General features: G+C 42.6%; 1 protein-coding gene and 1 long non-coding RNA gene across 7 annotated transcripts in view; one reads left to right on the top strand and one right to left on the bottom strand.

The window, feature by feature from the left end:
• The first annotated feature begins 966 nt into the window (after positions 1 to 966).
• Positions 967 to 24,846, top strand: LOC147028969 (uncharacterized). Its single transcript, XR_015057786.1, has 3 exons — positions 967 to 1,029; positions 6,189 to 11,720; positions 24,274 to 24,846. It is a non-coding gene; the product is annotated as an uncharacterized LOC147028969 (long non-coding RNA).
• The window catches only part of LOC147028968 (MAP/microtubule affinity-regulating kinase 4-like), a 39,283-nt gene continuing 24,017 nt past the window's right edge, over positions 9,752 to 25,017 (bottom strand). For 2 of the 6 annotated variants that reach the window (XM_085879856.1, XM_085879855.1), the window contains exons 9-12: positions 21,153 to 21,389; positions 20,454 to 20,573; positions 20,155 to 20,272; positions 17,933 to 19,038 (exon numbers count right to left, since the gene is read on the bottom strand). In XM_085879856.1, coding sequence (XP_085735982.1) covers positions 18,674 to 19,038; positions 20,155 to 20,272; positions 20,454 to 20,573; positions 21,153 to 21,389 — 840 coding nt within the window. In that variant the 3' untranslated portion in view covers positions 17,933 to 18,673. Of the gene's footprint in view, positions 10,440 to 17,073; positions 17,141 to 17,930; positions 19,039 to 20,154; positions 20,273 to 20,453; positions 20,574 to 21,152; positions 21,390 to 25,017 lie in introns of those variants that run through there. The other 4 variants (XM_085879852.1, XM_085879853.1, XM_085879854.1 and 1 more) reach the window with 4 other exon arrangements.

The following is a 25,017-nucleotide window of genomic DNA, read 5'->3' as shown; positions in this document are numbered from 1 at the left end:
TTCAAGTAGTTTTATTGGTATAGATATGCGTGTTTCAAATCTGCGAATAAGAATTTATCTAGATTCCTTGACTCCCATAACATATATAAAGACATTTTAGTGTGCTTTATTGGGTTACTTAGTTTCAGAGTTATGAGAAAACAACAACAGGAAAAGGGGCATTTCGGGTGCCATTTTGAATTTCAGGATGAGCTCAAGTGTTTTTATTGGTAAATGCGTGTTTTTGAAAAATTCCCAATAAGTATATGATTCATTTCATTGAGTCGCAAAACATATATTAAGACATTTAAAGTGCGTGTTGAAGTACCTTGGTGTAAAACCAGAAACGGCAGCAATTTCAGACGCCATTTTGGATTTCTGAAAGAGCTTAAGCGGTTTTATTCGTTTTTGTGCGTTTCAAAATCTTCCGATATGTATTGTATTGAGTTCCTTATACTTCAAAACATATGTGTAGACATTTAAAATGTGTTATAGGTAAACCTACTTGCAAAGTTATGAGAAAAACAGGAAATGGCGGCCATTTTGGACGCCATTTTGGATTGCGGAAAACGCTCAAGGAGGATTCATGAGGACTTTTAGTATGTTATTTCACACACATTCCTGGACCTTTCCTGAAAAAATCAGCTTGTTACCAAAAATGTCCAGGTTAAACCCTAATGCTCTTGGACTATCAGGTTCGTCCTGCTTTCCTTGTTCGCACGCTCCTAGAATAGTGATCCGAGGTTGAGCACCATGCCAGGCCGCAAATTTTTCGTTGGTGGGAATTGGAAGATGAACGGAGACAAGTAAATAAGAACAGAGTTCAATTTGTTCGACCACTTTATTAGCGTGGAACGACAATAATCAAACAAGTATTGAACAGGTTGAAACACCCACAACATCCCTGGCTCCGGCTCAGGCTGCGCATGCGCACTGGCACAGGGGACCGTCGATATGTAGAAGTACCGTAAAGTACAATGTTCTCTCACAAGAAAAGCCTCGGCGCGCTCATCGAGACTCTCAACAAGGCGTCGCTGGACCCGAACACTGGTAGGTGGATTAACGGTAAACCCTTCCGTGGATAAATGATGCAACGCACACGGCTCCGTCCCGGGTGTGGCTCACGGCTCGGTTCCGGGTGTGGCTCACGGCTCTGTTCCGAGTCTGGCTCACGGCTCGGTTCCGGGTCTGGCTCACGGCTCGGTTCCGGGTCTGGCTCACGGCTCGGTTCCGGGTTTGGCTCACGGCTCGGTTCCGGGTTTGGCTCACGGCTCGGTTCCGGGTTTGGCTCACGGCTCGGTTCCAGGTCTGGCTCACGGCTCGGTTCCGGGTTTGACTCACGGCTCGGTTCCGGGTTTGGCTCACGGCTCGGTTCCGGGTCTGGCTCACGGCTCGGCTCGTGTGCGTCGCTGTATGCCGATAACTTGATTTCGAGCGCTTTGTGGAAGTTAAATACTCGTGGTTAGATCGTTCACTAAGCCTAAGTCGGCAGTTCAACCCCTGACGAAAAGGATGAGTTCGAACAAAACACCATATGTTGGTAATCATAGCGGAATCTGTGATTGGCCGAACGGCCTCCTGCGTTTAAGTTTCCCCTTTTTCGGAGCTCGTCATTTTAAATTATTAAAATAAAAACGTTTTGTATTAACTGAAACACGTTGTGACACGGTTGAGGTGCGTTCGGGGCCTTCAAATCGCACACTTCCCTCGATGGTCAAATGGAAGGACGTGCACGATCCAACCGACCTCCCGAGGATCTTCTATACACCTTTTTTGGCTTCCCCCAGGCGGACGAGCTATTTTAAAGGCAACCCGACCCCCATGCCCGTTCACCAAGTCCACACCGTTCTTGTTGCCAAATTTTATTACTATTATTGTTGATAATATTAATATATGCTTTGTTACAATGTTAATATTTTAAATTTATTTTGTACATAGAAAAGTCATGCTGTGGAAAGACCGATTGAGCTGCTCTATACACCTCAATGTGGCGTGCGTTGAAAGCGTGGGAATTCTTCTGGGTTTTTTGTAATTATTCGGCCTAATTAACTTGGGAGATGATGACCATCATTTTGGTGTATCGTACTCCACATCAGAAAGCTCCAGTAGAATTCCCGACAGACAAACAACCATGCATACACCACTGTCATTGTGAAAGTAAACCGTGCCCCCCCCCCCTTGTCCCGTCACTGCCCATTCTGGTGAATAATTATTTTGTTTATACCCTCCATTATCCTTAAACATCTTCATCAGACCTCCTTGCACTCATCTCCTTTCTAAAATATAAAGACTAGTCTCTTCCAGCCGTTCTTCATGCCTTGGTCTCACTATAGGCCCGGGATCAAGCTAGTTGCTCTTTGCTGTCCCCTCTGTATGGCAACTCTGTCCTTCCTCGGATGTGGTGACCATAGTTGTGCATGATATTCCAGGTGAGGCTCACTAAATTCCTATAGCGTTGACACTCCCACCTTTGATGTACAATTTAACCCCCGATGAATATGTCCCAAAACCCGATTGTTTCTACATTTGCCACCATTGTTATCTGCATACCCCACTCTTCAACCTACCCCTTCTGCTGTCTGCCTTATCTCCTCCAAGCTTGATGCCATCAGTAAATTTGGAAAGCTTATTATTAACCCTCCTGTCCAAATCGTTGATGTAAATCAGGCCGACACTGGGACCGAAATGAAGAAGAATAAACCCTTTAACCCGTGTCTGGGTCTATTCGGCAAACGAATTGGAAAAACAATTTTCATTTACTCATATCTTTTCGTTTATTAGAAACCAATAAAGACAACAAGGATAACAAACCGGAGATTAAAAGTAGTTCGCTTTAACGTGCGCTCGAGCCGATACCGGAACCACAATGAAGAAGAAGAAAACTCTATTATCAAAGTCTTAAAAAAAATTGATGAAATGCCCTGAAACTCGAACTTATTCTATACCTTGTGATAAAGCCATGCTCCAAGTTTCAGTTGAATATGTTAAAGGTTATGGGAGAAAAACAAGCTCAAATGAGCTGAGATCCTCGTCCTCTTAATGATGACGTCATAAAAACGAATATGACGTCATTGTGATGTATCAGGTTTGCAGTAAATTATCTGTGCTAATGCCCGGCTTGATTCCCACAAACAAAATTCAAACAGCTTGCCTAGTTTCGGAGATAATGGTATCGGCGATTTCCATTGGCGGCGATTTCCATTAGCGGCGATATTATGACGTCAACTTTTTTACTCGGAAGAATTTACAAAATCTGAGATGGTTACTGCCTGCGCGTGGGCTTTCTGCATATACGTGGCAAGTTTCACGAAGATCCGATGAAAACTCTGGGTTGTGAAACAAAAAATAGGAATGACGCAATATCAATTTTTATGACGTCATAATGATGTATCATATGTGCGGTAATTCATCTCTGCTAATGCCCTGTTCGATTCCCGCAAACAGAATTCAAAAAGCTTGCCTCGTTTCGGAGATAATTTTTTAGGTGATTTCGATTAGCGGAGATATTTTGACGTCATAAATTTTTTTTCTAGGAAGAATTTTCAAAATCTGAGATGGTTTCTGTCTGCGCAGGGAATTTTTACATATATGCCAAGTTTCAGGAAGTTTCGATGAAAACTGCAGGCTGTGAAACAAAAAAAGTCCACAAAAAGATGATGAAGAACAACGTGAGTAAGACTTGGAGATCCTCCATGAGGATCTAAAAATCTGGAAACGACAGACAGACAGACAGACAGACAGACAGACAGACAGACAGACAGACAGACAGACAGACCTCTAGTCCTCTCAGGTGATACCGGTGAGGGGCGGGGGGGGCTAATAACTGTGTGATAACTGATCCCCTGAGGTACCCCACTACTTACACCCTCCAAATCGGATATCCTCCCAATCACAGCCACTCTTTGCTGCCTTGTCACCAAGTCGGTTTCCATTTGTCTACTTTTACCAGCCATTCCACAAGCCGTCATCTTGAGTGACAACTTCTTATGTGGTACCTTATCAAATTCCTTCTGAAAGGTGAGATTGTGCTCCATCCACTGTACTTTCCTCATCTGCCCAATCTGAAGCTCACTCATGGAACTCCAATATATTTGTTCAACATTATCTCCCGACAATAATCCATGCTGACTACAATTTTTTACTTATTTTAAAATTATTAAATTGGTTCCTTCACAGATTGAACATCACAGATCTTTCTCGGTGAACCAGTCTGTCCATTCGTCTGCTTCTATTTCCCTCCCTGTTTATTGCCACCACTACCCGGCAGTCATCAGCAAAAATGAGTTTCATTTTTCAAGTTTGGCAATGACTCAAACACCTTCGCTCCACCTAAAATAAAACTGATGGGTCTTTTGTTCTTCAATTCTTCTCTGGGACCTTTCTTTAAAAACCAAACGGTTACATTTTCTACCCTCCAAACCTCCGGTACCTGTCCCGACTCCAATGAGCTGTAAAAGCACAATTACACCCAACGAAAAATACTGACTTGTTTGTTTAATAAAATGTATTTTATCCAAATGTGCACACTATTTTTGGCAATGTGCCGAGTAGAACAGAAATTTCAACAAAATTAAGTTTATGCGGAACGCCACACACTGGTTGAAGTGACGTCACAGCACCAGTCGACTTTGACTGAGCCACCACATTGCAACGCACCTCGCCGTAGCAATGGATTTTTCTCCTTGATTAGAACCGTATTCTTTTGAACCGGAATGCAGCGACGCTGAGCTAAAGAGTGTTCTGAATGCATCTACTTCGGAAGAGCAACGTGACCATGTGGAGGAGGACACGGGCAGGGAAGGCTAAGAACGTTGCGACGTGAAGAAATGCCTGCAGTGTGGTTGCCAGGACGGGTATTTACGATACTGGACAATAAATTGAACAAAAATGACTTTTCTTTTGTACCTCCAGTTCCTGCAGTCAAGAATATGCTGAACCCGGACATTTTAGTTGTTCTTTTCATTAATTTCTTGAAGTGGGATGGGTCTGTGGAGTTGGTGCCAGATACTTTGCAGAACTCGTTTGTAACTTTAATTGGCTGGTGTTTGGTAATTACTGCATGAACAAAAGCTGGAACTTGTAGTAAAAGATTTGGAAGTGGATGTGGAGCTTCGCTGCCATTAATGGGCAGGTTATAACCAAAAGGAAACATCAATCTAATGTCACCTTTTTTGTTTTGTAACCATTCACACGTTGTGCATAGCAGGGTTAAGCAATTTGTTCGCTCTGTCTGACATGATCGGAGAACTACTTGATTTCAATCGAATGTACGTACCGTTTTTTTTTTTTTTTTCAATCATTGTTATGACTGCCTGGGTCTTCTCTGGGACCTTTCGAACCAGAGACCTCCCAGATTCAGACTGGCAATTCAAACCATTATGCCACTAAGTATGGTTAAGGTTTCACACCTTCACCTCCCTACTTAAGTCTTTGCCAATTGTAGTATCCTTTGGCTTTACTGTTGGGGTGGGAATGGAGGGGGTGGGGGGTGGATTAATTTTTTTTTTAATTTCGCAATTTTGCTCGAGGTTTTATTCATTTTTATTGGATTTTATTTCTTGCTGCAGAAGGTGTGGTCAATTTTATGAGTTGTCTTGTGGTGTTAACTTCCACTCTCACCAGATATGTATTCAAGATAGTTACATAACAAACCAATTAATTTGCAACTTATTCCAGATTGTGCCTCCGAGTTGCACTGCTTTTACTGATTTTTTTTTTTTTTTTTTTGGTTTAATTGTACGTGAAACTCGGGTGTGACACAATCTTGAACATATCTATACTTGCTGATCCTTCAAGTTTAGACAGCTTTTGAGACTCATGGAAGGGCAGACATGGGCAATGGATCAACAGATAATGGAGTTGTGGGACAACGCAAGGAGAGAAATTGGAGAAGGGTGAGAATGGTTTCCGTGGGTATAGTAAACTTCTTTTGTGGAAATGAGACCGAGACCGACCATGAGGTTACAGTGGGCAGTAGACTTAAAATCCTGTAGGAAATGGCTCTTAAGACGCGTACTCTTACAGACACTTACATAGTGTATAAAAGGATGGTGGTTCCTATTGAATTTAGATTCACAGAGGGTAGCAAGTAAAGGTTGACTTTAGATTTACTTTACTTCAATATGGGACAACAATTTTTGCTGCATTGTATGTGAGATTTACTGCCATTTCTCGTCTCGTCTTCCCCACCACCCCCCCCCGCCCTTCAGATTTTATGATTATCGTTGACTGCTGTTTCAAATCCGTAACAGTCACCATCTTGGTTGAAACTGGAAACTGAGTTACCCAACTCTGTTCAGGTTGCCTGACCACTGCTGCGTTGCACAAATAAGTTGAGCAATGATCTCCAGTGTGTCTCAGTCCACCCAGGCAAAGGCTAAACCTGGCTTTGAGTCATTGAGATTCGTGAACACAGTTGTGGAGATGTGAAGACGTGGTGACATGACGTGTGTTGAAACAGCTCCAGTACACACACCACACATGGGACTAACTACCTTTGGAAATGAGCCTTCTTTTTAATACGGCACTTTTGAAATGGTGTAATCCACCCCAAAATGCTCTGCACACATGCACAGAAAGCTGAAATGTTTGGGGAGAAATAAAATGTATTGTCACGTGGCCAGGATAAGATGCTTTTAAAAAGCCAAAAATACTTGGAACGTATTTGGCCTTGTCTGGTGCAGTCTTTCGAAAGGGTTATGCCTCTGCACAATGATAGGCTCGGCATATTTTCTCAGCTCTGTAAACAGGCACCTCCTCGTACTGCAAACTCCAAACCAGGTGGTTCGGTGGAAGGTCCCAGCGGACAGACGTGTTCCACAACCTCACCTTTGTGTTTGTCTCTGTCTATAATCTGTCTCTGACAGTCACCAGGTTGAGGCCTCTCTTGACACTTTGGTGTGGACCGTGTCCAATGGGGATCGGCGGAGTGCTCGTCACACTCCACATGTTGCGTATATATATTTATATATATATATATATATATATATATATATATATATATATATATATATATATATATATATATATATATATATGTATTAGTTATGGGGCCACAAGAAAATTTTTACTGGATTTTTGCATCAATTGGTAAAAGAAGTGTGTATGGTAGTATGTATTGCTCTGTTGAGCATTCCAGCATGAACAGTATTCTGCTGACATTTCCTGTGCCATGATGCAGATTTTTCCTGCAGGTCCTGGCTGGAGACATTTCCAAGTCGCCGGCTGATTTCGGGATAGTCTCTGTCACCGTACTTGGCTGGCTCTCTGATACAGAGTAATATCTTTTCGTAAGCACTGGGACTCTGAACTAATGTTGCGGCACTTTTTGTTTGGCAAATAATACACAAGGAATAGTCAGTGTCTACTCTCACAACTTTCTCTGGAGGAAATACAGTTTTTGTGGCTGACTCCATTTCGATGTTGATAAGGTGATGTATTAGAATGTGGAAGCATTTGTTAGCAATAGCAGAATACGCAATAAGCCGTCACTGGGTACACGAGAGGGATAGTTTGCTGGAGTTCCAATGTAGTGTCTACAAACTACCGATGACCCTTTCTCTTCTTTTCAGATGTTCTGCTGCATCTGAAAAACATAACAGTGAAAAACATAAAAGTATGTTTTTATACAGAATCAGCTATATTGCATTGAATATATCATCTTGTGGCTCTTCAGCAGCATCACATTTGAAAGAGAGAAAATGCTTATATTTGTGGATACCATGGTTACTATAGTCATATGGGAAGACTACCTCAACCTAATCATCTACAGTAGGATTTGTGGCGTGAGTTTACAAAATCATGCATCCAAATTTACAGATGTCGGAAAGAGTAACCTTCCGATTCATTAGGGGGTAGGGTTACATTTTGAGGTATATCTCGTTGAATTATCAAGTGAATGATATGTATAAAATATCAAAAGAACTAGTGATAATATAGGTACTTTGCGATACTATTCATTAGCAGATTGGTGAGCACAATGTTGAGAAAAAGGTATTTTGGTGAACTGCGGACGGTGAAACCGAAGTCGAAATATGGTCAAAATTTTGATTTTTGTGTGATTTATTCACGATATGGCTCATATAGTGACGAATAAATGACCTATGAGTATGCAGAGGTTCATGCCGGTCAATTTGATACCAAATATGACAAAATTGGTGGTATATGGAGGGGTCAGGGTGACATTATGTCATTTTTTAAGCGGCGTAAAATAGTCATTCTTCGAAATATGTTAAATGTGTTCAAAATACACGTCCGCACCATTTCCCAGAGTGCCACCAAGCTTTTTATTAATCATGAGGGTCCACTTGAAGAGTCTAGCATGGTGGTTTGCTTTCATACCAAAAATCCCACGGGACTTATGATGCTCCCTGACTAATACTTACGAGTGGAATCACAACGGACACACAAGCACACACTTTTAATTAATCGTATATTTTCGGCTGCTCCTAAAATATAATGTAATTTTAAGGATTACTTTAAATGCGAACTCAACTCAAACCAACAATGTACCCAGGAAAAGGAGCCAACTGCAAACGTAAAAGATAGATCGAACACTTCGTGTTACTTGGTCCGTTGCTCGTCAGTTCCGCGTTGTATCATAGCTGGGTGTTTTTTTTTAATCAAAGCCGGACGTCTTGAGACCCAGTCATCACGCCAGCAATTATAAAGTGGCAGTTCTAGTTAATTATTATTCCTATTGTTATTATCATGAACTTCACTCCTTTTCTATTCCCCAAACCCCACACTCTGTCTGTTCAACATTCAGTCCACATCGACAACCTGCATACTGTGATCAAAAACCTTGAAGGTAAGAACATCCACACATACTCTGCTCTCCATTCAAAAAAAGAAGAGTAGTATTGAAATAAGGACTTTGGATTTGAGTACTTCACTCTCTTTTTTTCTTTGTCTCTTGACTTCTTGTCTTTCTATTCCGATTTGTGGTTTTGAGCAATTGCTTTGGGGGAAAAGATGCACAAGTTGAACACTGAAATTACAAGCAAATGTCTTGCTTCATGCCTTGTTCTCTTCAACAACTGATTCTCTATATGGTGTAGTCTATGCATTGTACATAGCCACTCTTTCCCTGCGTGTGTTCATTCCGAACTTTTGCTTTCCAACTCATTCTCCATGTTATAGCTGACAAAGGCTAGCGGTGAGGCAGTCATTGCAAAGCAGCTCACTTCTCACTGGAAGATGTAACATGTTCCTTGGGCTGATCCCTGATCAGCTCAACTGCTCTGACCACAGTTTAAATCAAGCCTATCACTATCTAAACTTGTACAAGTTATAACTCATTGCTGAATCTCACAAAACTATTGCAATAAATGGTGACCAGAAAAAGTTAGTTGTATTTATTATAATTTTATCAAACACTAAAAATAGGTTTGAAATGAGGGGAAAGCCTGAGTTAGTTCTGCACAATCTCGGGAGAAGTTATAGATTCGTGATACTGTTAAAATACGGAGCTCGACAGTTTTGAAAGGTATACATTTAAAGAGATTGTTCAACATACCCACCCATGGAACATAAATCAACTGATCCAAGAACCAAAAACAGTGATTTTACTTCATCGCGGTCCATTCAAAACCTGTAGAGAGGCTCCAAGCATGGTCATTATCAATCGAGGATGTTTAACAGGAAGTGGCAGTTACTTGACACATAATCTATCTATAATATAAAAAAGCCAATTCGTTTTTGGGCTCTGTATCAGGATGTCACAAAAGTTTTGTCAGTTTGTTTTTTTTAACGACAACAATGAGACTTCATACCGGAGCTGAACGTGAAGTTTATTAATAAAAGAGAGTTCCGTTACAATCAATACACTTCTGCCAACCAGTTACAAGCGCATTTACACCATTAAAAATAAAAATCTGAATTTCTGGAGTCTATAAACTGCTGGAAGGCAGTTTCAATTGGTGCTTGTTTGGAGAAGGATTTCATATGGAGGAAGCTGTCGAGGCATTGGAAAAGTGGGTAGTTTGTCGGAGAAAGGTCTGGTGAATATTCTGGTTGAGGGAGAACTTCGTACCCCAACGTTTTCGGTTTCTGAACTCACTTGAGCAACATGAGGACGAGAATTGTCATGGAGCAGGATTGACTCATTCTTTATCCATGGATGTTCCATGATCTCCTACAAAGCAAAACAATTCAGTATATCCAGATCAAAAAACTTGCATAATTATCTTCAGATGCCATCTCATTTGGTGATCAAGAACCACTTACTTTACTCCAACCAGGACTGCAAAAGTTCACCTTTGTGAACGATTGTTAATTCAAATTAAATATACAAAGCAGAAGCAGCCTTATAATCACACACCATCATTTAAATCTTCTTCGTTGGATCCATGCAGAGCATGGGTTTTGAAAAGCACAGTTCATTGGTATCCAACAGAAGTTAGTGGGAGGTTCATACTTGGAAGGTCATACTTGGAAGGATAATTCCTTGATGCCAGTTCCTGCATCGAGATCAATCTGTTAAATCCACCGATTAATTAATCACTGTCGAAATGACATATGCTTGAAGAGTGCAATAAAGTTTCAAGAGCACGAGTCAAGGGTTGGTGAAAAAAAAAAAAATTGGTGGCAATAATATATTTGACCAGGAAATGAACCCACGACCATCTCCTCCATTATAACTGGTACGTATTTAAACATTTATAAACAGGTGTAGACAATGCTTTCATCTTTCAGTGAACTCCTAAGGATACTGTGCTTCACAATTCAAGGATTTTCATATGATTGCTCCACCAAAATGGCAGATTTAAACAGTTTGTTATTTTCATATCGTCAAAAGCTCGCAGAGGAGCGTTACTCAAATCGGGCACACACACATGCATATAGAACCAGACAACACTGGACCTGGATTCAGACAAATAGCCGGTGACCTTGGAGGAAGTGACCTCAGTCTGAAGCACCATGGTTGCCAGCAATGCCATCTTGTGACTTTGCCGTTCTCTCCGCAGTTGGTGAACCAATTTAGGTTAAATCCCACACTCCACATGGGATGCCAATCCATAGCACATATCTTTGCTGAATCCTCCAAATTCTGAGCATGCAGTGAGGAAGCAACATGGAGAGTTTTAGTCTTTGGTGTGAAACGACTAGGTTCAGAATTGAACAGCTGACCTCCCAGACTGTGAACAGATAATCTAATCACAATGCCACTGAATCTGGTTACTCCAAGCTTCTTATTATTGTTGAAAATTGCATTAATTATCATTTGCTCAAGTTCTCATTCTGAATTTAGACAAAGGACGAGAAAAAAAACATGCAGTGAACAAATTGTACAATCCCAGTGCTTTCTCCATCACAATGGTGATGTGCTCCTGTAAAATTATTGCTTCTTAAAAACAATTAAAATTACTGTTCTTTCGTTCTTCTCACGATTTTTCTGATCTGTGCTGATGTTAAATCTGATGAAGATACTCCTACCTATGAATGACCATTATAGAGACATTCCCTTTGATCATTATTACAGAGATAATCACGATAGTTCAGACGATTGTGAGGAGGGAACACTGAACTTCATTATCTGCCACTGGAATGGGAAAGATCCCTCTATTATCGAGTGTAATAGAACCCCAAGAGCCCACACATCGACTGCAGGACAATTGCAGTCCTCGTCTGTTGAGCTCTGGAGCCATATATTCATATGTTCCCTTTTTTCCCCCAAACAGGAGATTGCCAGGCTGAAACACGAGTGAAAGCCTGAAGTCGGTGGCCTGAAGGGCACCAAGGTAATGATACATGATGTTCTCAAGCTTTTGGGGGGAAAACAGGTGAAGATAAGATAAAGTGTGGAAGACAAGTTATTATTTCCAGAAAGGAATGTTATGCCTGCTTTATGTAACATGTATCTCCATTCCTTTGCAAAGTACTCTCTATTTACTATATTAGTCCCCTACTGGTTTCACAGGATGGGACTATAGGTTTGCTTTCTGTCTGTCTGTCCCACCCTGTGGTGTTTCCAACTTATTCATGCTTCTGCTAACGAAGTCGCCTGAGGCATTATATTTTTGGGTTGTCCGTACGTCCATCCGTCCGAACGTCCATCCGTCCATGCTAATTTTTTGTTTTTTCTGCAAACGCTTCTTTGATTGACAAAACAATTTCAGCAGTGGTGTGACTACTCATGTAGAATGTTTTAATAAGTATGACATCATTGGCCATGTTGTGTGGCAGCCATGTTGAAAAAACAAGGAAAAAAATCAGCAGCCATATTTTTTAAAATACAAAAACCTTCAAAAATCTTATTCTCTGAGCTGTGGATGGGCAGATTTGAGATAGAGCACAGTACATGTTTTGCCTAAAGTGAGACGAGCATATAGGTCTTCGATCCTTGGGATTGGATATTAAAACAATGAAGAACACTTGTTCACAGTCATTTTATTTTCTCCACATATGCGGATGAATTGGTCCAATCTTATGACCGGAACAATGGGTGCCACCCACTTCACATATAGAACTGGTTCAATGATCCCCAGACTTTCAAGATGATCCAGTTGCTTGTCAATTTGCTCCGACAGGGCAGAGTGGACTGGGCGGGCTTCCATGCTCATCCTTGAAGACATCTGGATAAGTACTCAGCACATTTTCGAGTGCGTTTGCAGCCGTAGGGGAAATGTTGGCTGCCCATAGTTGATGGATGCTTTTCCACTTCAGCCAAATTTTGCTCAACCAATTCGTGCCTCAATCAGTTCCTACCATTGTTGACCTCCATTTGCAATGATTGATTGTTGACAACAACCACGGTGAGAAAAGGGACCCGCTTATCATGATAATTTATATGAAACAGTTTACATGATTCTGAGTTATTGGAAACAGAGCTCACCTGATCAATCTCAGGTTCCTCAGAACTGATAAACTGATGAATCTTTTTGACAGCAGCTTTGTTTGTTTACAATTTGTGAGTGATGCAAGCTGGAGCAATATGGCCAGTCTTTGAACTAAAATGGCAGGTTGCATCTTTGAACCGACACGTCTCCGGATGGTGCATTCCGGAACCATTTGTTGCGGGTGAGTGACTGAGCTGGCCTCTGATGAGACTTGTTCCAACATTTTGGCTCATCATTATGTAGCCGATTCACAACAAGGCTGGTACCGGATGAATGAGTAGCCCTGGTACTTGAAAAGCATTGCTTTCAGCACTTTCCATGGAAATAGCAGTTTCTCTCGCATTTTGGAAGTCAGTATTCCCAGCAAGTCGACATCTATGAGTGCGGTCATCGGATGTGCCAATAGCCAACAGATCAAGGAGCTTGTCGTCAATCGTATCCACAACCTCACACAGGTTTGACAGTTTTGTTTGGTGTGCAATGAAGTCTGCAATCCACTCTGCTTGATGCTGTGTGCACAAGTAGAAATTGAACTGGGACAGGATGACTGAAGGGGATGGATTGCAATGTTCCTTCAAAGAGGACGGCTGGTTGGATGGCTGGTTCGCAAAGGGGTCGATGCCGACTTTTTGAAAGTTAAGTTTCCGGTTGTTATTTGTCACATTTTAACTGTTTATTTTCGTTGCATCCTTTCTAACTGCACACCTCCCGACACGACGTGTCTCTCTTCCCCTTCCTCTTCCTGTTACTTTTCATTGACCCATCAGTTTCACTCTGCATTTGCCGATCCAAATTCACCATTCACCTCACGATTTTTATTTAAGCTTTCCTTCACCTAATCTTATGCAATCTTTATCAAAAAGAATAATAATAATAAATAAATAAAATGATAACAAAAACAGTCTCTTATAATGCTTCAACTTCCTCTTTCACATGTGTGGTTCTCATAACGGTATCATAATTCACAACTCTTTTTCTATTTCAACAGACTGCCCTCAATTCGACCTTTCCTTCATTCCTTGTCTGAAAGTCCGACTGTCACAATGTCCATTCTCTTAATTTGCCTTTATTACATCCCTCAATAAATGTCTTTAATTGCATTTCTGAACTAAAAATAAAAAACCCAGTTTGCAATGCATGTTTACTTTCCATCAATCATCATGTTTTTTCCGACTTCAGTGTCAATTCACCACTCTCACCCCTCCCTTTCAAAGCAACCATCACACTCTTTCCCCTCCAAGCTTCCCCTTCACCTTTCTCCCTCAGCTCTCCCCACTCACCCTTCTCCCACCATTCACCCCCCTCACTCGTCCTTCTCAAAGTTGCCCCCCCTCTCATCCACAAAGCTGCCTCCTTTCGCTGCCCTCTCTCCTCCATATCATCACTCCATCCCCTCAAGTCCTCAACTTCCTTATTCCCCCTCTCATGACTCCCCACTGTACCTCAACCCAGCACCACAGAGCCTTTTCTCCTCCTCATCTGCCCCCCTCCCCTAGCTCATCTGCAATCCCCCACACTCTTTCAACAACTCTCTTTACCTCCTCCCCCTCCTCCCTCATCCTACACTCCCTCTCCCCTCCCATCCCCTGCACCCAAAGCCTCCTCCCCTCCCTCTTCATTAACAGAGTGGACCTCAAACATCCGGGACCTTCACTCAAACCTGACAGATATTTCCATACAGGTTGCCACTGACAAACCAGACATAATGTGCCCAACAGAAACTTTCCTCCTTCAAGACATCTCTGACTCCCAAGTATCTCTCCCTGGTTACTTCCTCCTCCGGTATGACAGACCTAAGCCTCGTCCTGGTGGAGGAGTTGCTCTCTTGATCAAAGGCTCTATTCTTCACTCTCCGCACACTGCCTTCATCCCCGACACCCCCAGGAATATCTCTGGCTATGGCTCCCCCTTCTCCTACCTCATGTTTATATGTGTACCATCCACCAAACTGTGACGACTCCATTTACACGTCACTATCCGAAAACATGGACCAACTTATATTTTCTCATCCGAACTCTCTCTTCCTCGTATGTGGTGACTTCATTGTCATCATGCCAGTTGGCTAGGTGTGGGTACCTCTCTCACCTGCCATGGCACTTTAGCAAAAGACTTCTGCAACTCATTGGAATAACTCAATCGGTCAACTTCCCACCCAGATCTCAACCAACAGTACTCTATCTCTTCTGGATCTGAATTTGATAAATGTCCCTGAAAATATCTGCTGTTCTTCCCCGCTCCAATCGGTTCTTCTTCTCTTGACATGGCTTCTCTTCGAAATGAAGGCTTCTCTTGACATGCAATATTACTGCAGCTACATCTCACACATATCTCTCAGACCGGCAAGCAACAGCCTCTTCACTCTCTGCAGATCTGGATAAAATCATAAAGTGGTCCAACACCTGGAACATGTCTTTCAATCCTGACAAATCTCACACTCTCACTATGTCTCTCCGAAAGGACCGTTTGGAACCCCCCCCACCCCCATCGACTTTCTCAATAATCCCCTGGAAGAAGTCCTCTCATTTAAGCTTCTGGGTCTCACTATCTGCCATGATCTTTTCTGGGAAAGCCACATTTCTAGCCTGGCCTCCAAAGCCAGTCGCCGACTGGGAATCCTCCGTCTTGCAAAGTCCTTCCTCGGCCCACCTGAGCTCCTGACCACATACAAAGCTTTTGTCTGCATCTTGATGGAGTAATGCTCTCCACTCTGGGCTGGTGCTCCTGCCTCTCACCTTTCTCAGATTCACAGTGGAAATGAAGGCATTTTGGATCTTTGGCATCTCCCACCATGAGGCTGAGTCTTTGGGCCTCTCACTGTCTCACTGTCTCACCGCAGGCAGGTCGGTGGTCTTTCTGTCTTATACCGTCTCCTCTCCGGTCTCGCCCCTGCTCTGTCTACGTTATGTCCCCGCCATATGTCCACAGGGCACTCAAGGTCCACCAGCAACCCCCTTCTGGTAAAACTACCAAAATCACGAATCACTACTCACCTTCAATCTTTCATTCCTCTTTTTCCCCACCTTTGCAACAAACTCCCACACCTTCTTCAATCCCACTCTTCCCTCCAGGTCTTCAAAACAGCTGTTCACCACAATCTCTTATCTTCCCCCATCCAAAACCATGATCTTTCTGCTCGTGTAAATCCACCCCATACCCACCTCCTTCAAATTCCCTGCCTTCCTTCCCGAAAGTTCCCTGTCGTGTAAGGTCCTGAAAGTCCCTGTAATGTCCATCTTGTATTCCCCGTGTTCCCCGCCCCATCCCTCACCCTTCTACATATCTCCTGATGTCTGTTCCCCACTATTTTGTCCTTCCCTCTCCCGCCCCTCTTGTCTCGTGCCCCACTTGCTATGCGTCGCGTGTTATACGAGCTCTCATACGAGCCTCGACAAGGTATACAAAAAACTAACTCCTGGATTGCCCGAGGATGAATCAGGTTTTTAACGACGGTGAATGCCTCTCCCCAATATATAGACAGGAAGTCGGCCTTCATCCAGGCTTCCGTCACAATGCCACTCAAAGGAGAAAGATGACCGCCAAGAATACGTGTTGAAATCTCCCCCATGATGGTCGAATTCATTGCTATGGCCTAAAGAAGTCGTGCTCGAGATGTTTATCCTTGTCGCCATGTCATACATCTGGACAACACGACAGATGAGGATCCATTTTTTTTTTTGCTCACAAAATTCTCACCCAGCTTTACTTAGGACCGTGCCATCAGACCCTGATGGAGACACCCCGGAACTAAAGCAGCTGTCACGGTGTCAGTGTAACACGGGGAAAGTTTGCACATCCATACATAACACTGATTCTTCTTCTTTTCATATAAAAGCGGCGAGGCTCAGCTAAAAGCAATGTTTCTGTGCAACATGTCATACATTGTTACATCCTCGATACATGAAAACATTTTCATGGATGCAATTTATGTTGATCCGGGGACGATATATGATGTCAAGAAGCTTCCATTGCTGAAGGCACCATTCCACACATGCACAATAAAAGTGGAAGGGCAAAAAGACTGGTACCCAATCAGATAAAAATGAGTATCATGTTTACATTATATGACTGAGCCTTTTTATTCCATGAAGAATAAAGTTTGGAAGATAAAAAGTGAACGTCTGAATTTGGGGTTTTCAATTTGGAGAAAATAAAATTGTCATTTGCCGGACAAAGTGAAACTTGAATCGGATGAGATCATTTCAAAAGAGCTGGTGTCATGCACCGTCACGCAAGATGTCCTTTTTGTGTCACTTACCTCAACATTCATGTCATTTCAGATCTGTGGATGATTGTGGCCATGTTCCTCTTCTTGGGGTTTTCCTCTGTAAGGTGTGACAACAGGTTACACGTGTGCTGAATCGTATAAACCAAGTTTGCAAACTTTTTCTTATTCATAAACATTGACTTGTGTCAAACGGCACCCGAGTAGGACCGAAAAGACTGATCAGCGCTTGTGATCAGTGAGAATCATGAAATGATGACGTCCTGGTAGGTCTCCGTTTCATCTCCTGAAAGCCACCCACGTGTGGAGATTGCTGCCAACAACAGCTTCCGCGTATAATGGAGATCAGATCTTACACACGCACGCGCATGTGCGCACGCTCGCACACACACACACACACACACACACACACACACACACACACACACACACACACACACACACACCTCCAGGAATTGTGACCATAACCCCCTGTGCCACACCACCACCACCATAGGAACTTGAAGGTTCCTATGCCATATCCACTCATTACCAGGTGATAAGATCTTTAAGTTGTAGATGGCAGGATATATCTCAAAATTAAATAGGCATCCTGGCTTGGTTGCGGTGTGCGGGAACCCCTCCTCCCCCTCAAAACAAAACAAAACTTCCCACTGCGTAAAACAGTCAGCTTCTCCACGACTCACCATGGTATCAGTCAACTTACATAGCTTTAGATACTAGAAGTTCCAAACCTGCAACAAATAGTTACAAACCCTCTGCTGTTCCCCCTTGTGGGGCAACTTAGCTAAATTTAGCATAACAATTGTGCATTTTGTGAGGAAAGCACCAAATTTGGCATACTAGTAGCCTATCATATGATGAACAGATTTTGATATTGGGCCATCTCAAAATTTTTGATGGCAGTGGAAAATGGCTGCCACAGCCATCAGCGGCTGAATCTGAGATGGCCCAATATCCAAATCTGTTCATAATATGTTAGGCTACTAGTGTGCCAAATGTGGTGCTTTCCTCACAAAATGCACAATTGTTATGCTAAGTTGCCCCACTACCCCCCCCCCCAAAAAAATATATCCGGTCCTCTAACCATTCCTCACCACATACTCCTTGATAAGCACCTATTTCATGTATTTCTCTCTCGTGTGCTTTCAAATCGGGTTTACACATTACTCCCTTCTTTTACTCTGAGGAACCGAAACCATTCAAGAAAAAAAATGACAATGGCTTGAGCACGATGCATTGTCACCACAAACAAAGGGAAAACGAATATGATGCAAACTAGTATGAGCACAGAAAGGGAGCATACCCACCATTAAGTTACAATTTCCATGATTGCCAAGGGAAAGAGAGTCAAAGTATAAAATGTGCTTCACATGCAGGTTCCACTATAAAGCACGCGGTCGTTTCAAAGGGGTACATGAAGTCGCTTGCCTGCATCTGGAAGCATTCACTTGTGAATATGATGGTGCTTTTCATATATAGGGTAGGCCATTGTTTTTCTCATGCAGATACCCTTTCCAAATTCCAGTTTGCTGCCATATACTAAACTGCTAAGCGATTGATTTGTTTGCATCTAATCTGCTATGAGGAGGGATGGGTATATACACGTGATGAAAAAGATGCACCACTCAGTTTAAAAAGTACAATCTCGTGGTGGATAACCATATGGGACCGTTTTGCACAAACGTGAAGCAAAACACACATATCTCCCAGGCAACGACCAATCACCTTGCAAGAATTCAAAATCCATTACCTGTATTTGCATGGTCTCATCAGTACTCTGCTCTTCGCGCGAACGTTCTTCATCTTCCCGTTTTCGCTTTTCTTTCCGACAGTTCCCTGCCATTTCCATTTTGAGAACATTGCTTGGATCGCTGACTTGCCCACCTCTCTTTAAGGATTGCTCTGTTTGGTGATTTAAAGAGCTATCACTCCGTTCTTTCTTTTCCTCTTTTGATTTCTTGTCTTTCTCTTCCGATTCATGGCTTTCAACTATTCCTTGGAGGAGAAAGATGCACAAGTTGAACACTCAAATCACAAGCAAATGTCTTGCTTCATTGCTTGTTCTTTTCAATAACTGATTCTCTACATGGTATAGTCTTATGCATTGTACATAACCACTCTTTCCCTGCTTGTTCTCATTCCTAACTTTAGCTTTCCAACTCATTCTCCAGGTCAAACCTGACAAAGGCTCGCAGTGAGGCAGTCATTGCAAAACAGCTCACGTCTCACTGGAAGATGTAACCTTTGCCTTGAGCCGATCCCTGATCAGCTCAAGTCCTCTGACCACAATTTCAATGCAATGTAACACTGTCTAAGCTTGGACAAGTTAAAACTCAAATTGCAATAAATGGTGACCAGAAAAAGTCAGTTATATTTACAACAATTTGACAAATACTAAATATACGTTTTAATTGACGGGAAAGCCCGAGTTAGTTCTGCAATCTCCGGACAAGTTAAAGGTTAGTGATCGTGTGACAATTGCTCGACAGTTTGGAAAGTATACATAGAACGAGAATGTCTTACATACCCACCCATGGAACATAAATCAACTGATCCAAGAACAAAAAATGGTGATTTCACTTCATCGCGGTACACTCAAATCCTGTCAAGAGGCTCCAAGCATGGTCATTATCAATTTAGGATGTTTATCAGGAAGTGGCAGTTACTTGAGACAATGTTGGTAAAAGAGAATGCTAAAAGAGTGTATGTGAAAATCATGGAAGATCAGAGTGATTAAGCAAGAGTTTACAAGGAGTTTTTGGCACCCGCGTGATCGGCCAAATTCTGCGGCCCGCAAGGCACATAATAACCCTCACATCGATGGCACAGGCATTTGCACTCATCCACGGGGAATGTCAGTGGTGACGGAATGCAGATGCTCAACCAAAAGGGAAAGCAAAGTGGACCTCATTTCCAACTCTGTCACAAACAAACTCAAGTACATGAGCTCCTTCCTGATGCATCACCAGCCGGCCCGATCCTAATGCTGATGCCGTAAGGCACAGCTGACTCAAAATTGATCCCATCACCCGATGTGGAGCGACACATAGCCCAGGCCAACAACGTTTATAAACAGCAGAATGACAGCCAAGGCAGAGCATCAATCGGTACCTTTGTATTTACAAAGACGTTTGCCTGGTGCTTCATCCACATCCACACTCTCGAAGTCACGTGCACGTTTCTTAGGCCCACAATGCTCATTGTTCACCCATGGATGCTCCAAGATCTCCTACAAGCAAAATAATTGGGTATATCCAGATCCAGGAAATTGCATCATTACCTTTAGACGCTGTCTCATTTGGTGATCAAGAACCGCTTACTCCACAAAAAGTGAACTTTTGCGGTCTTGGTTGAATGATTGTTAATTCAAATCAAATATACAAAGCAGAAGCAGCTTTATGATCACACACCGTCATTGAAATCCTCTTCGCTGGATCTAAGCAGAGCATAGTTTTCAAAAGCGCAGTACACTGATATCCAACAGAAGTGGGTGGTTTATAGTCGTAACGATAATGGTTTGATCCCAGTTCCTGCAAAGAGATCGATCTGTTAATTCACCAATTCATCAGCCACTGTCCAAATCCGCAGTTAACGGAGCAGTTAAGGTTAAATTCCACACTCCCCCACGGGATGCCAGTCCATGGCATACATATTTGCTCTATCCTCTAAATGCTGAGCATCCAACGAGGAATCAGCATGTACCATTTTTAGTCTTTGGTTCAGAATCGATCTGTCGACCTTCCAAACACTGAGCGGATGATATAATCACAATGCTTCTGAGTCTGGTCACTCCAAACCTCTTCTTATTGTTGAAAATTGTTCTTATTATTTGCTCATTTTTACATTTTGAATTTATATCAGGGATACAAAAAAAAAAAACATGCAGTGAACAGATTGTACAATCCTACTGCTTTCTCCATTGCAATGCTAACGTGCTTCCTTGGAATGATTGTTTCTTCACAGTTACTGTTCTTTCATTCTTACGATTTTTACTGATCTGAGCTGAACACACTCATAACTATGAATGACCATGACAGAGACATTCCCTTTGATCATCATGACAAAGATCATCGCGATGATTCGGACGATTGCGAGGAGGGAACACTCACCATCATCGTCTTGGAACGGAATGGGAAAGATCCCTCCAGTAATACGTGCAAGAGAACCCCAAGAGCCCACACATCGACCGCAGGACCATTGTAGCCCTCGTCTCTGAACATCTCTGGAGCCATATAGTCAGTCGTTCCTCTTTTTCCAAACAGGAGTGTGCCAGGCATAAACACACGTGAAAGGCCGAAGTCGATGACCTTTACGGCACCAAGGTCATTGTACATGATGTTCTCGAGCTGGTAGTGTGGGGAAAGCAGATGAAGATAAAATCAAAGTGTGGAAGATATGATGTTTGCATTTTCAGAAAGGAATCTTAGAAGTGAAGGTTACATTCGTACAGCCAATATGCTGATGCGACACAACACCCACAACCCAGAATATCAATATCTCAAGATACCCAGGCACCACAAGCAAACGTTGCCCAAAAGTTACTGAATTAAATTATTTCCTTTGCAATTCAAAGTCTACCTTCCATTTCTGCCTACGTCCCTGTAGCTTCGATGTACTGGTGAAATTCCATTACACTGTTGCTGCTCTCACCACCTTCCCAGCAAGATCATTCAATACATCAATATAATGACTGTGATTCAATGAATCAACAACATCTTCACCAAACCGTCAGGACATGTTGCAAAGTCTCGTGTGGTTATCGCAACCAGAAATCAATACATGGCAACGACATTCAACTTTTGGAGAAAACTTTAATTGTCCACACACACAACTCAGTTTGTGGAATTCTCCAGTTTTGCCTGTTATTTTGCGATATAATCCATGATGACATTGTACAGTTGCATCTGTGATATCAACCCCCCACAGAGTTAATTGGGACATATTTGTTGAACGTTTGGATTACTGCTTCGAAGCTATTTGGTATGTCAGATGAGAAGCAGATGAAAGCAGTCCTACTGTTGTTATGTGATGCCCAGGCATCCACGTTGTTGAAAAATTTGACCATATCCACGTCCATCAGGGAACTGAAATATTCCAAACTCCTGGAAGTTCTATTGGATCACTGCAACCCATACCCCATCAGTTATTGTTCAACATTTCAATTTCTTTATGAACCATCAGGCAACAGGGCAGTGAATTTGCAAATTTGTTCCTGAGCTCAAGAAACTCTCAAATTTTTTGCGAGTCCTGCTCCTCATTGGTGTCGTGGACAATCGCATAGGTTGAAGCCTGCTAGACAAACGGACATTAGAATTCACGACAGCCAATGACATTCCCATTGCTATTGCCATTGCCATGGAGGGTGCGGACATAAACGTTGCTGACATCGGCATCACTCTTCATCCGGTCAGGCTCAGACAAACCTCACTGTCATCGGGTCGATCATCACAGCAACAGAAAAATAAACCCACAGGCCACATGTCCACCATCAATGAACTATGCCAGCAACATGTTTTAGTGCATACCAAGGACAAGGCAGCAGTACAAAGACATCTCATGAGTTCTGTGTTGCATGTCGAAAAGGCAAGCTTCACTTTTGGTGACACCTCTAAGATGTAAGATATAATTTTCGTCATTTCTGACAGCAAAGCTGAACCTCTGCTAGTTCTCATCAGTAACGACATTTGGAAATGCAGATCGACACCAGTGCCACTGTTTCTCTTGTCAGCTGAGCTGCTTTCACCAACCTGTGGAATGAACCTGACCAACCTGAACTGCGCCAGGCATCCTTTCTGCTCTCTACCTACACAGCTGAGCAGATCAAACCATGTGGAACATACGATATTACCTTCTCTTGTGGCAATCGTTATTAGTCTTGCCCTTCATGGGATGCAAGACGATTGGAATGCCCTTGTCTGTGAATCTGTGTGTGCCTGTCTGTCTGTCTGTCTGTGTATGTCTGCATCTCTATATTTTCGATTTAAAAATGTTTTTCTCTGCAACCGCTTGTCCGATCAATGCAAAACTTTAAACATCGGAGCAACTCTTCATGGAGAAAATGTTTTGTTGCCAACTCTGACATCATAGGTCACGCGGTATGGCAGCCCCATTGGATTAAAGGAAGAAAATTTGACATAATTTTCTCCTAAACCATCCAACGAAAAAAATTGAAATGTGGAATATGTTATCAACTCCCCATGGGGTACATTGCATGATAAAGATGATGTCATCGGTGAAGTAGTCTTCCAGAAATGATTGATTGAATTTAAATCCTTATCCAAAATGGTCTTCTCTGAAACGACTTGTCCGATCGATGTGAAACTTTAAACATGGGAGAGACTCCCGATGGAGAATATTTTATTGCCAACTTTGATGTCATAGGTCACATGGTATGGCAGCCATATTGAATTAAAGGAAAAAAGATGGACGTAAATTTCTCTAAAACCGCTCAACAAAGAAAGTTGAAACTTGGCACATGTCATCAACTTCCCATGGGGTATCTTGGGTGATAATGATGATGTCATCGGTGAAGTGGGATTCCAGCCATAAATGGTTGAATTTAAATCTTTAACTGAAAAACCTGAAACTTCTTATATATGATCGATGACCAGGTGTGAGTGAAGAATGAAATTTATGACTTTCATAATCCATGCCAATAAACTATGTGACATAATCGGGTGCATGGATGATATGGGTATATGCGCTATAATAGAAGTGGGCCATAACAGCAGCGTGCTCCATTTTTGATGGTATTTTTGTTCAGAATGAATGCACGAGGAGAGACTATGCGAGTGCCGTTCTAATTTCAACTTGTCTTTGATCATCATCCTTGGAAATTATTCAGTAGGAACTGGCTGGAGGTAATCAAACTCAACTGGTAATCAGGTTTGCACAGTCAATGCATCAAAACTACTTGAATAAAGGGACCTGTGACCTGTCCCAGGTATCAGGGACCCGTGAAAGGAAGTCGTTTTGTTGCATGCGATGCTGAGGAGGCAGTGTATGTAATTTATAGATAGGATAGTCAGGATAATATTGCATGTGGAATTGCATCTTGTTTGTGGGTGGGGCCAGGTGAGGACTGCACATCACAAAAAGGAACACATCACATGCTTCAAAAAGGCCGTGATAATATCTCAAGCCAATGTGTACAAGCCATGATGACGTGATGTGCTGTCGGGCTCAGAAGCATGGAAAGATTTATTTTTATTGGGGCCGCCCTGTGGGCAGGATGGCCTGGAGGAGGACTTCACCCAGAAGGACATGGAGGGGTCGAGAGAAAGGGCACACAAGAGCTCCCTGCATGCCAGAGGACTCGAGGGTGAATGAGAAGCGCAGAGAGAGAGAGGGTCACGAGGGCTTGCTCTGGGTGCATGTCCCAAGGGAGTAGAATCTGTTGAGACCAAAAAAGGTTGCTTTCTGCTTTCTCGGTTTTGCCTCATCTTTGGGCTCACTTTCACTGGCTCACTTCATTGCTGGCTCCCTTTCACCGTTGCTAAGGGAGGACGGCTCTCTGAGACGTGGACACTGTTGCTGAGCTACACCATCTTCCTGCACCCCACGCATCGCCAAAGGAAAGTCCTCACCTGCAATTTTAATGTTTGCATGAGTGTGATCTGTGACTCCTAGTGTGGGTTAGGATTTGCCCTTTATTTATTCATTTGATACGAGTTTGCATATTCACCTCTCCCTCATTGTGTCTATTTATTTGCATGGTTTGTTCCGAGCTACTCGTCGCATCCACCTTTTCCTCCATATTCATTTCAAATAAACCCTTTCAAAGGTAAGAAAATGTCTTCCATACATCTGCCTCCTGTGTGTGTGCCATCAATTTCAGTTTATTTGTGGGACCTTGGCAACGGTAAAGTTGTAAATTAAAGTGAACACAGTCATAATTTTAAAACATTCAGCAATTCACAGGACGAAAGATCCCGACGCAGATGGCCCATGTTAACGGAGCCTGTCTGACATGAT

Source organism: Eptatretus burgeri, chromosome 4 (genome assembly GCF_056783735.1).
Source record: "Eptatretus burgeri isolate ZD-2024b chromosome 4, Ebu_testis_v1, whole genome shotgun sequence".
Lineage (NCBI taxonomy): Eukaryota > Metazoa > Chordata > Myxini > Myxiniformes > Myxinidae > Eptatretus > Eptatretus burgeri.
This window is presented reverse-complemented; position numbering and strand designations above follow the sequence as displayed.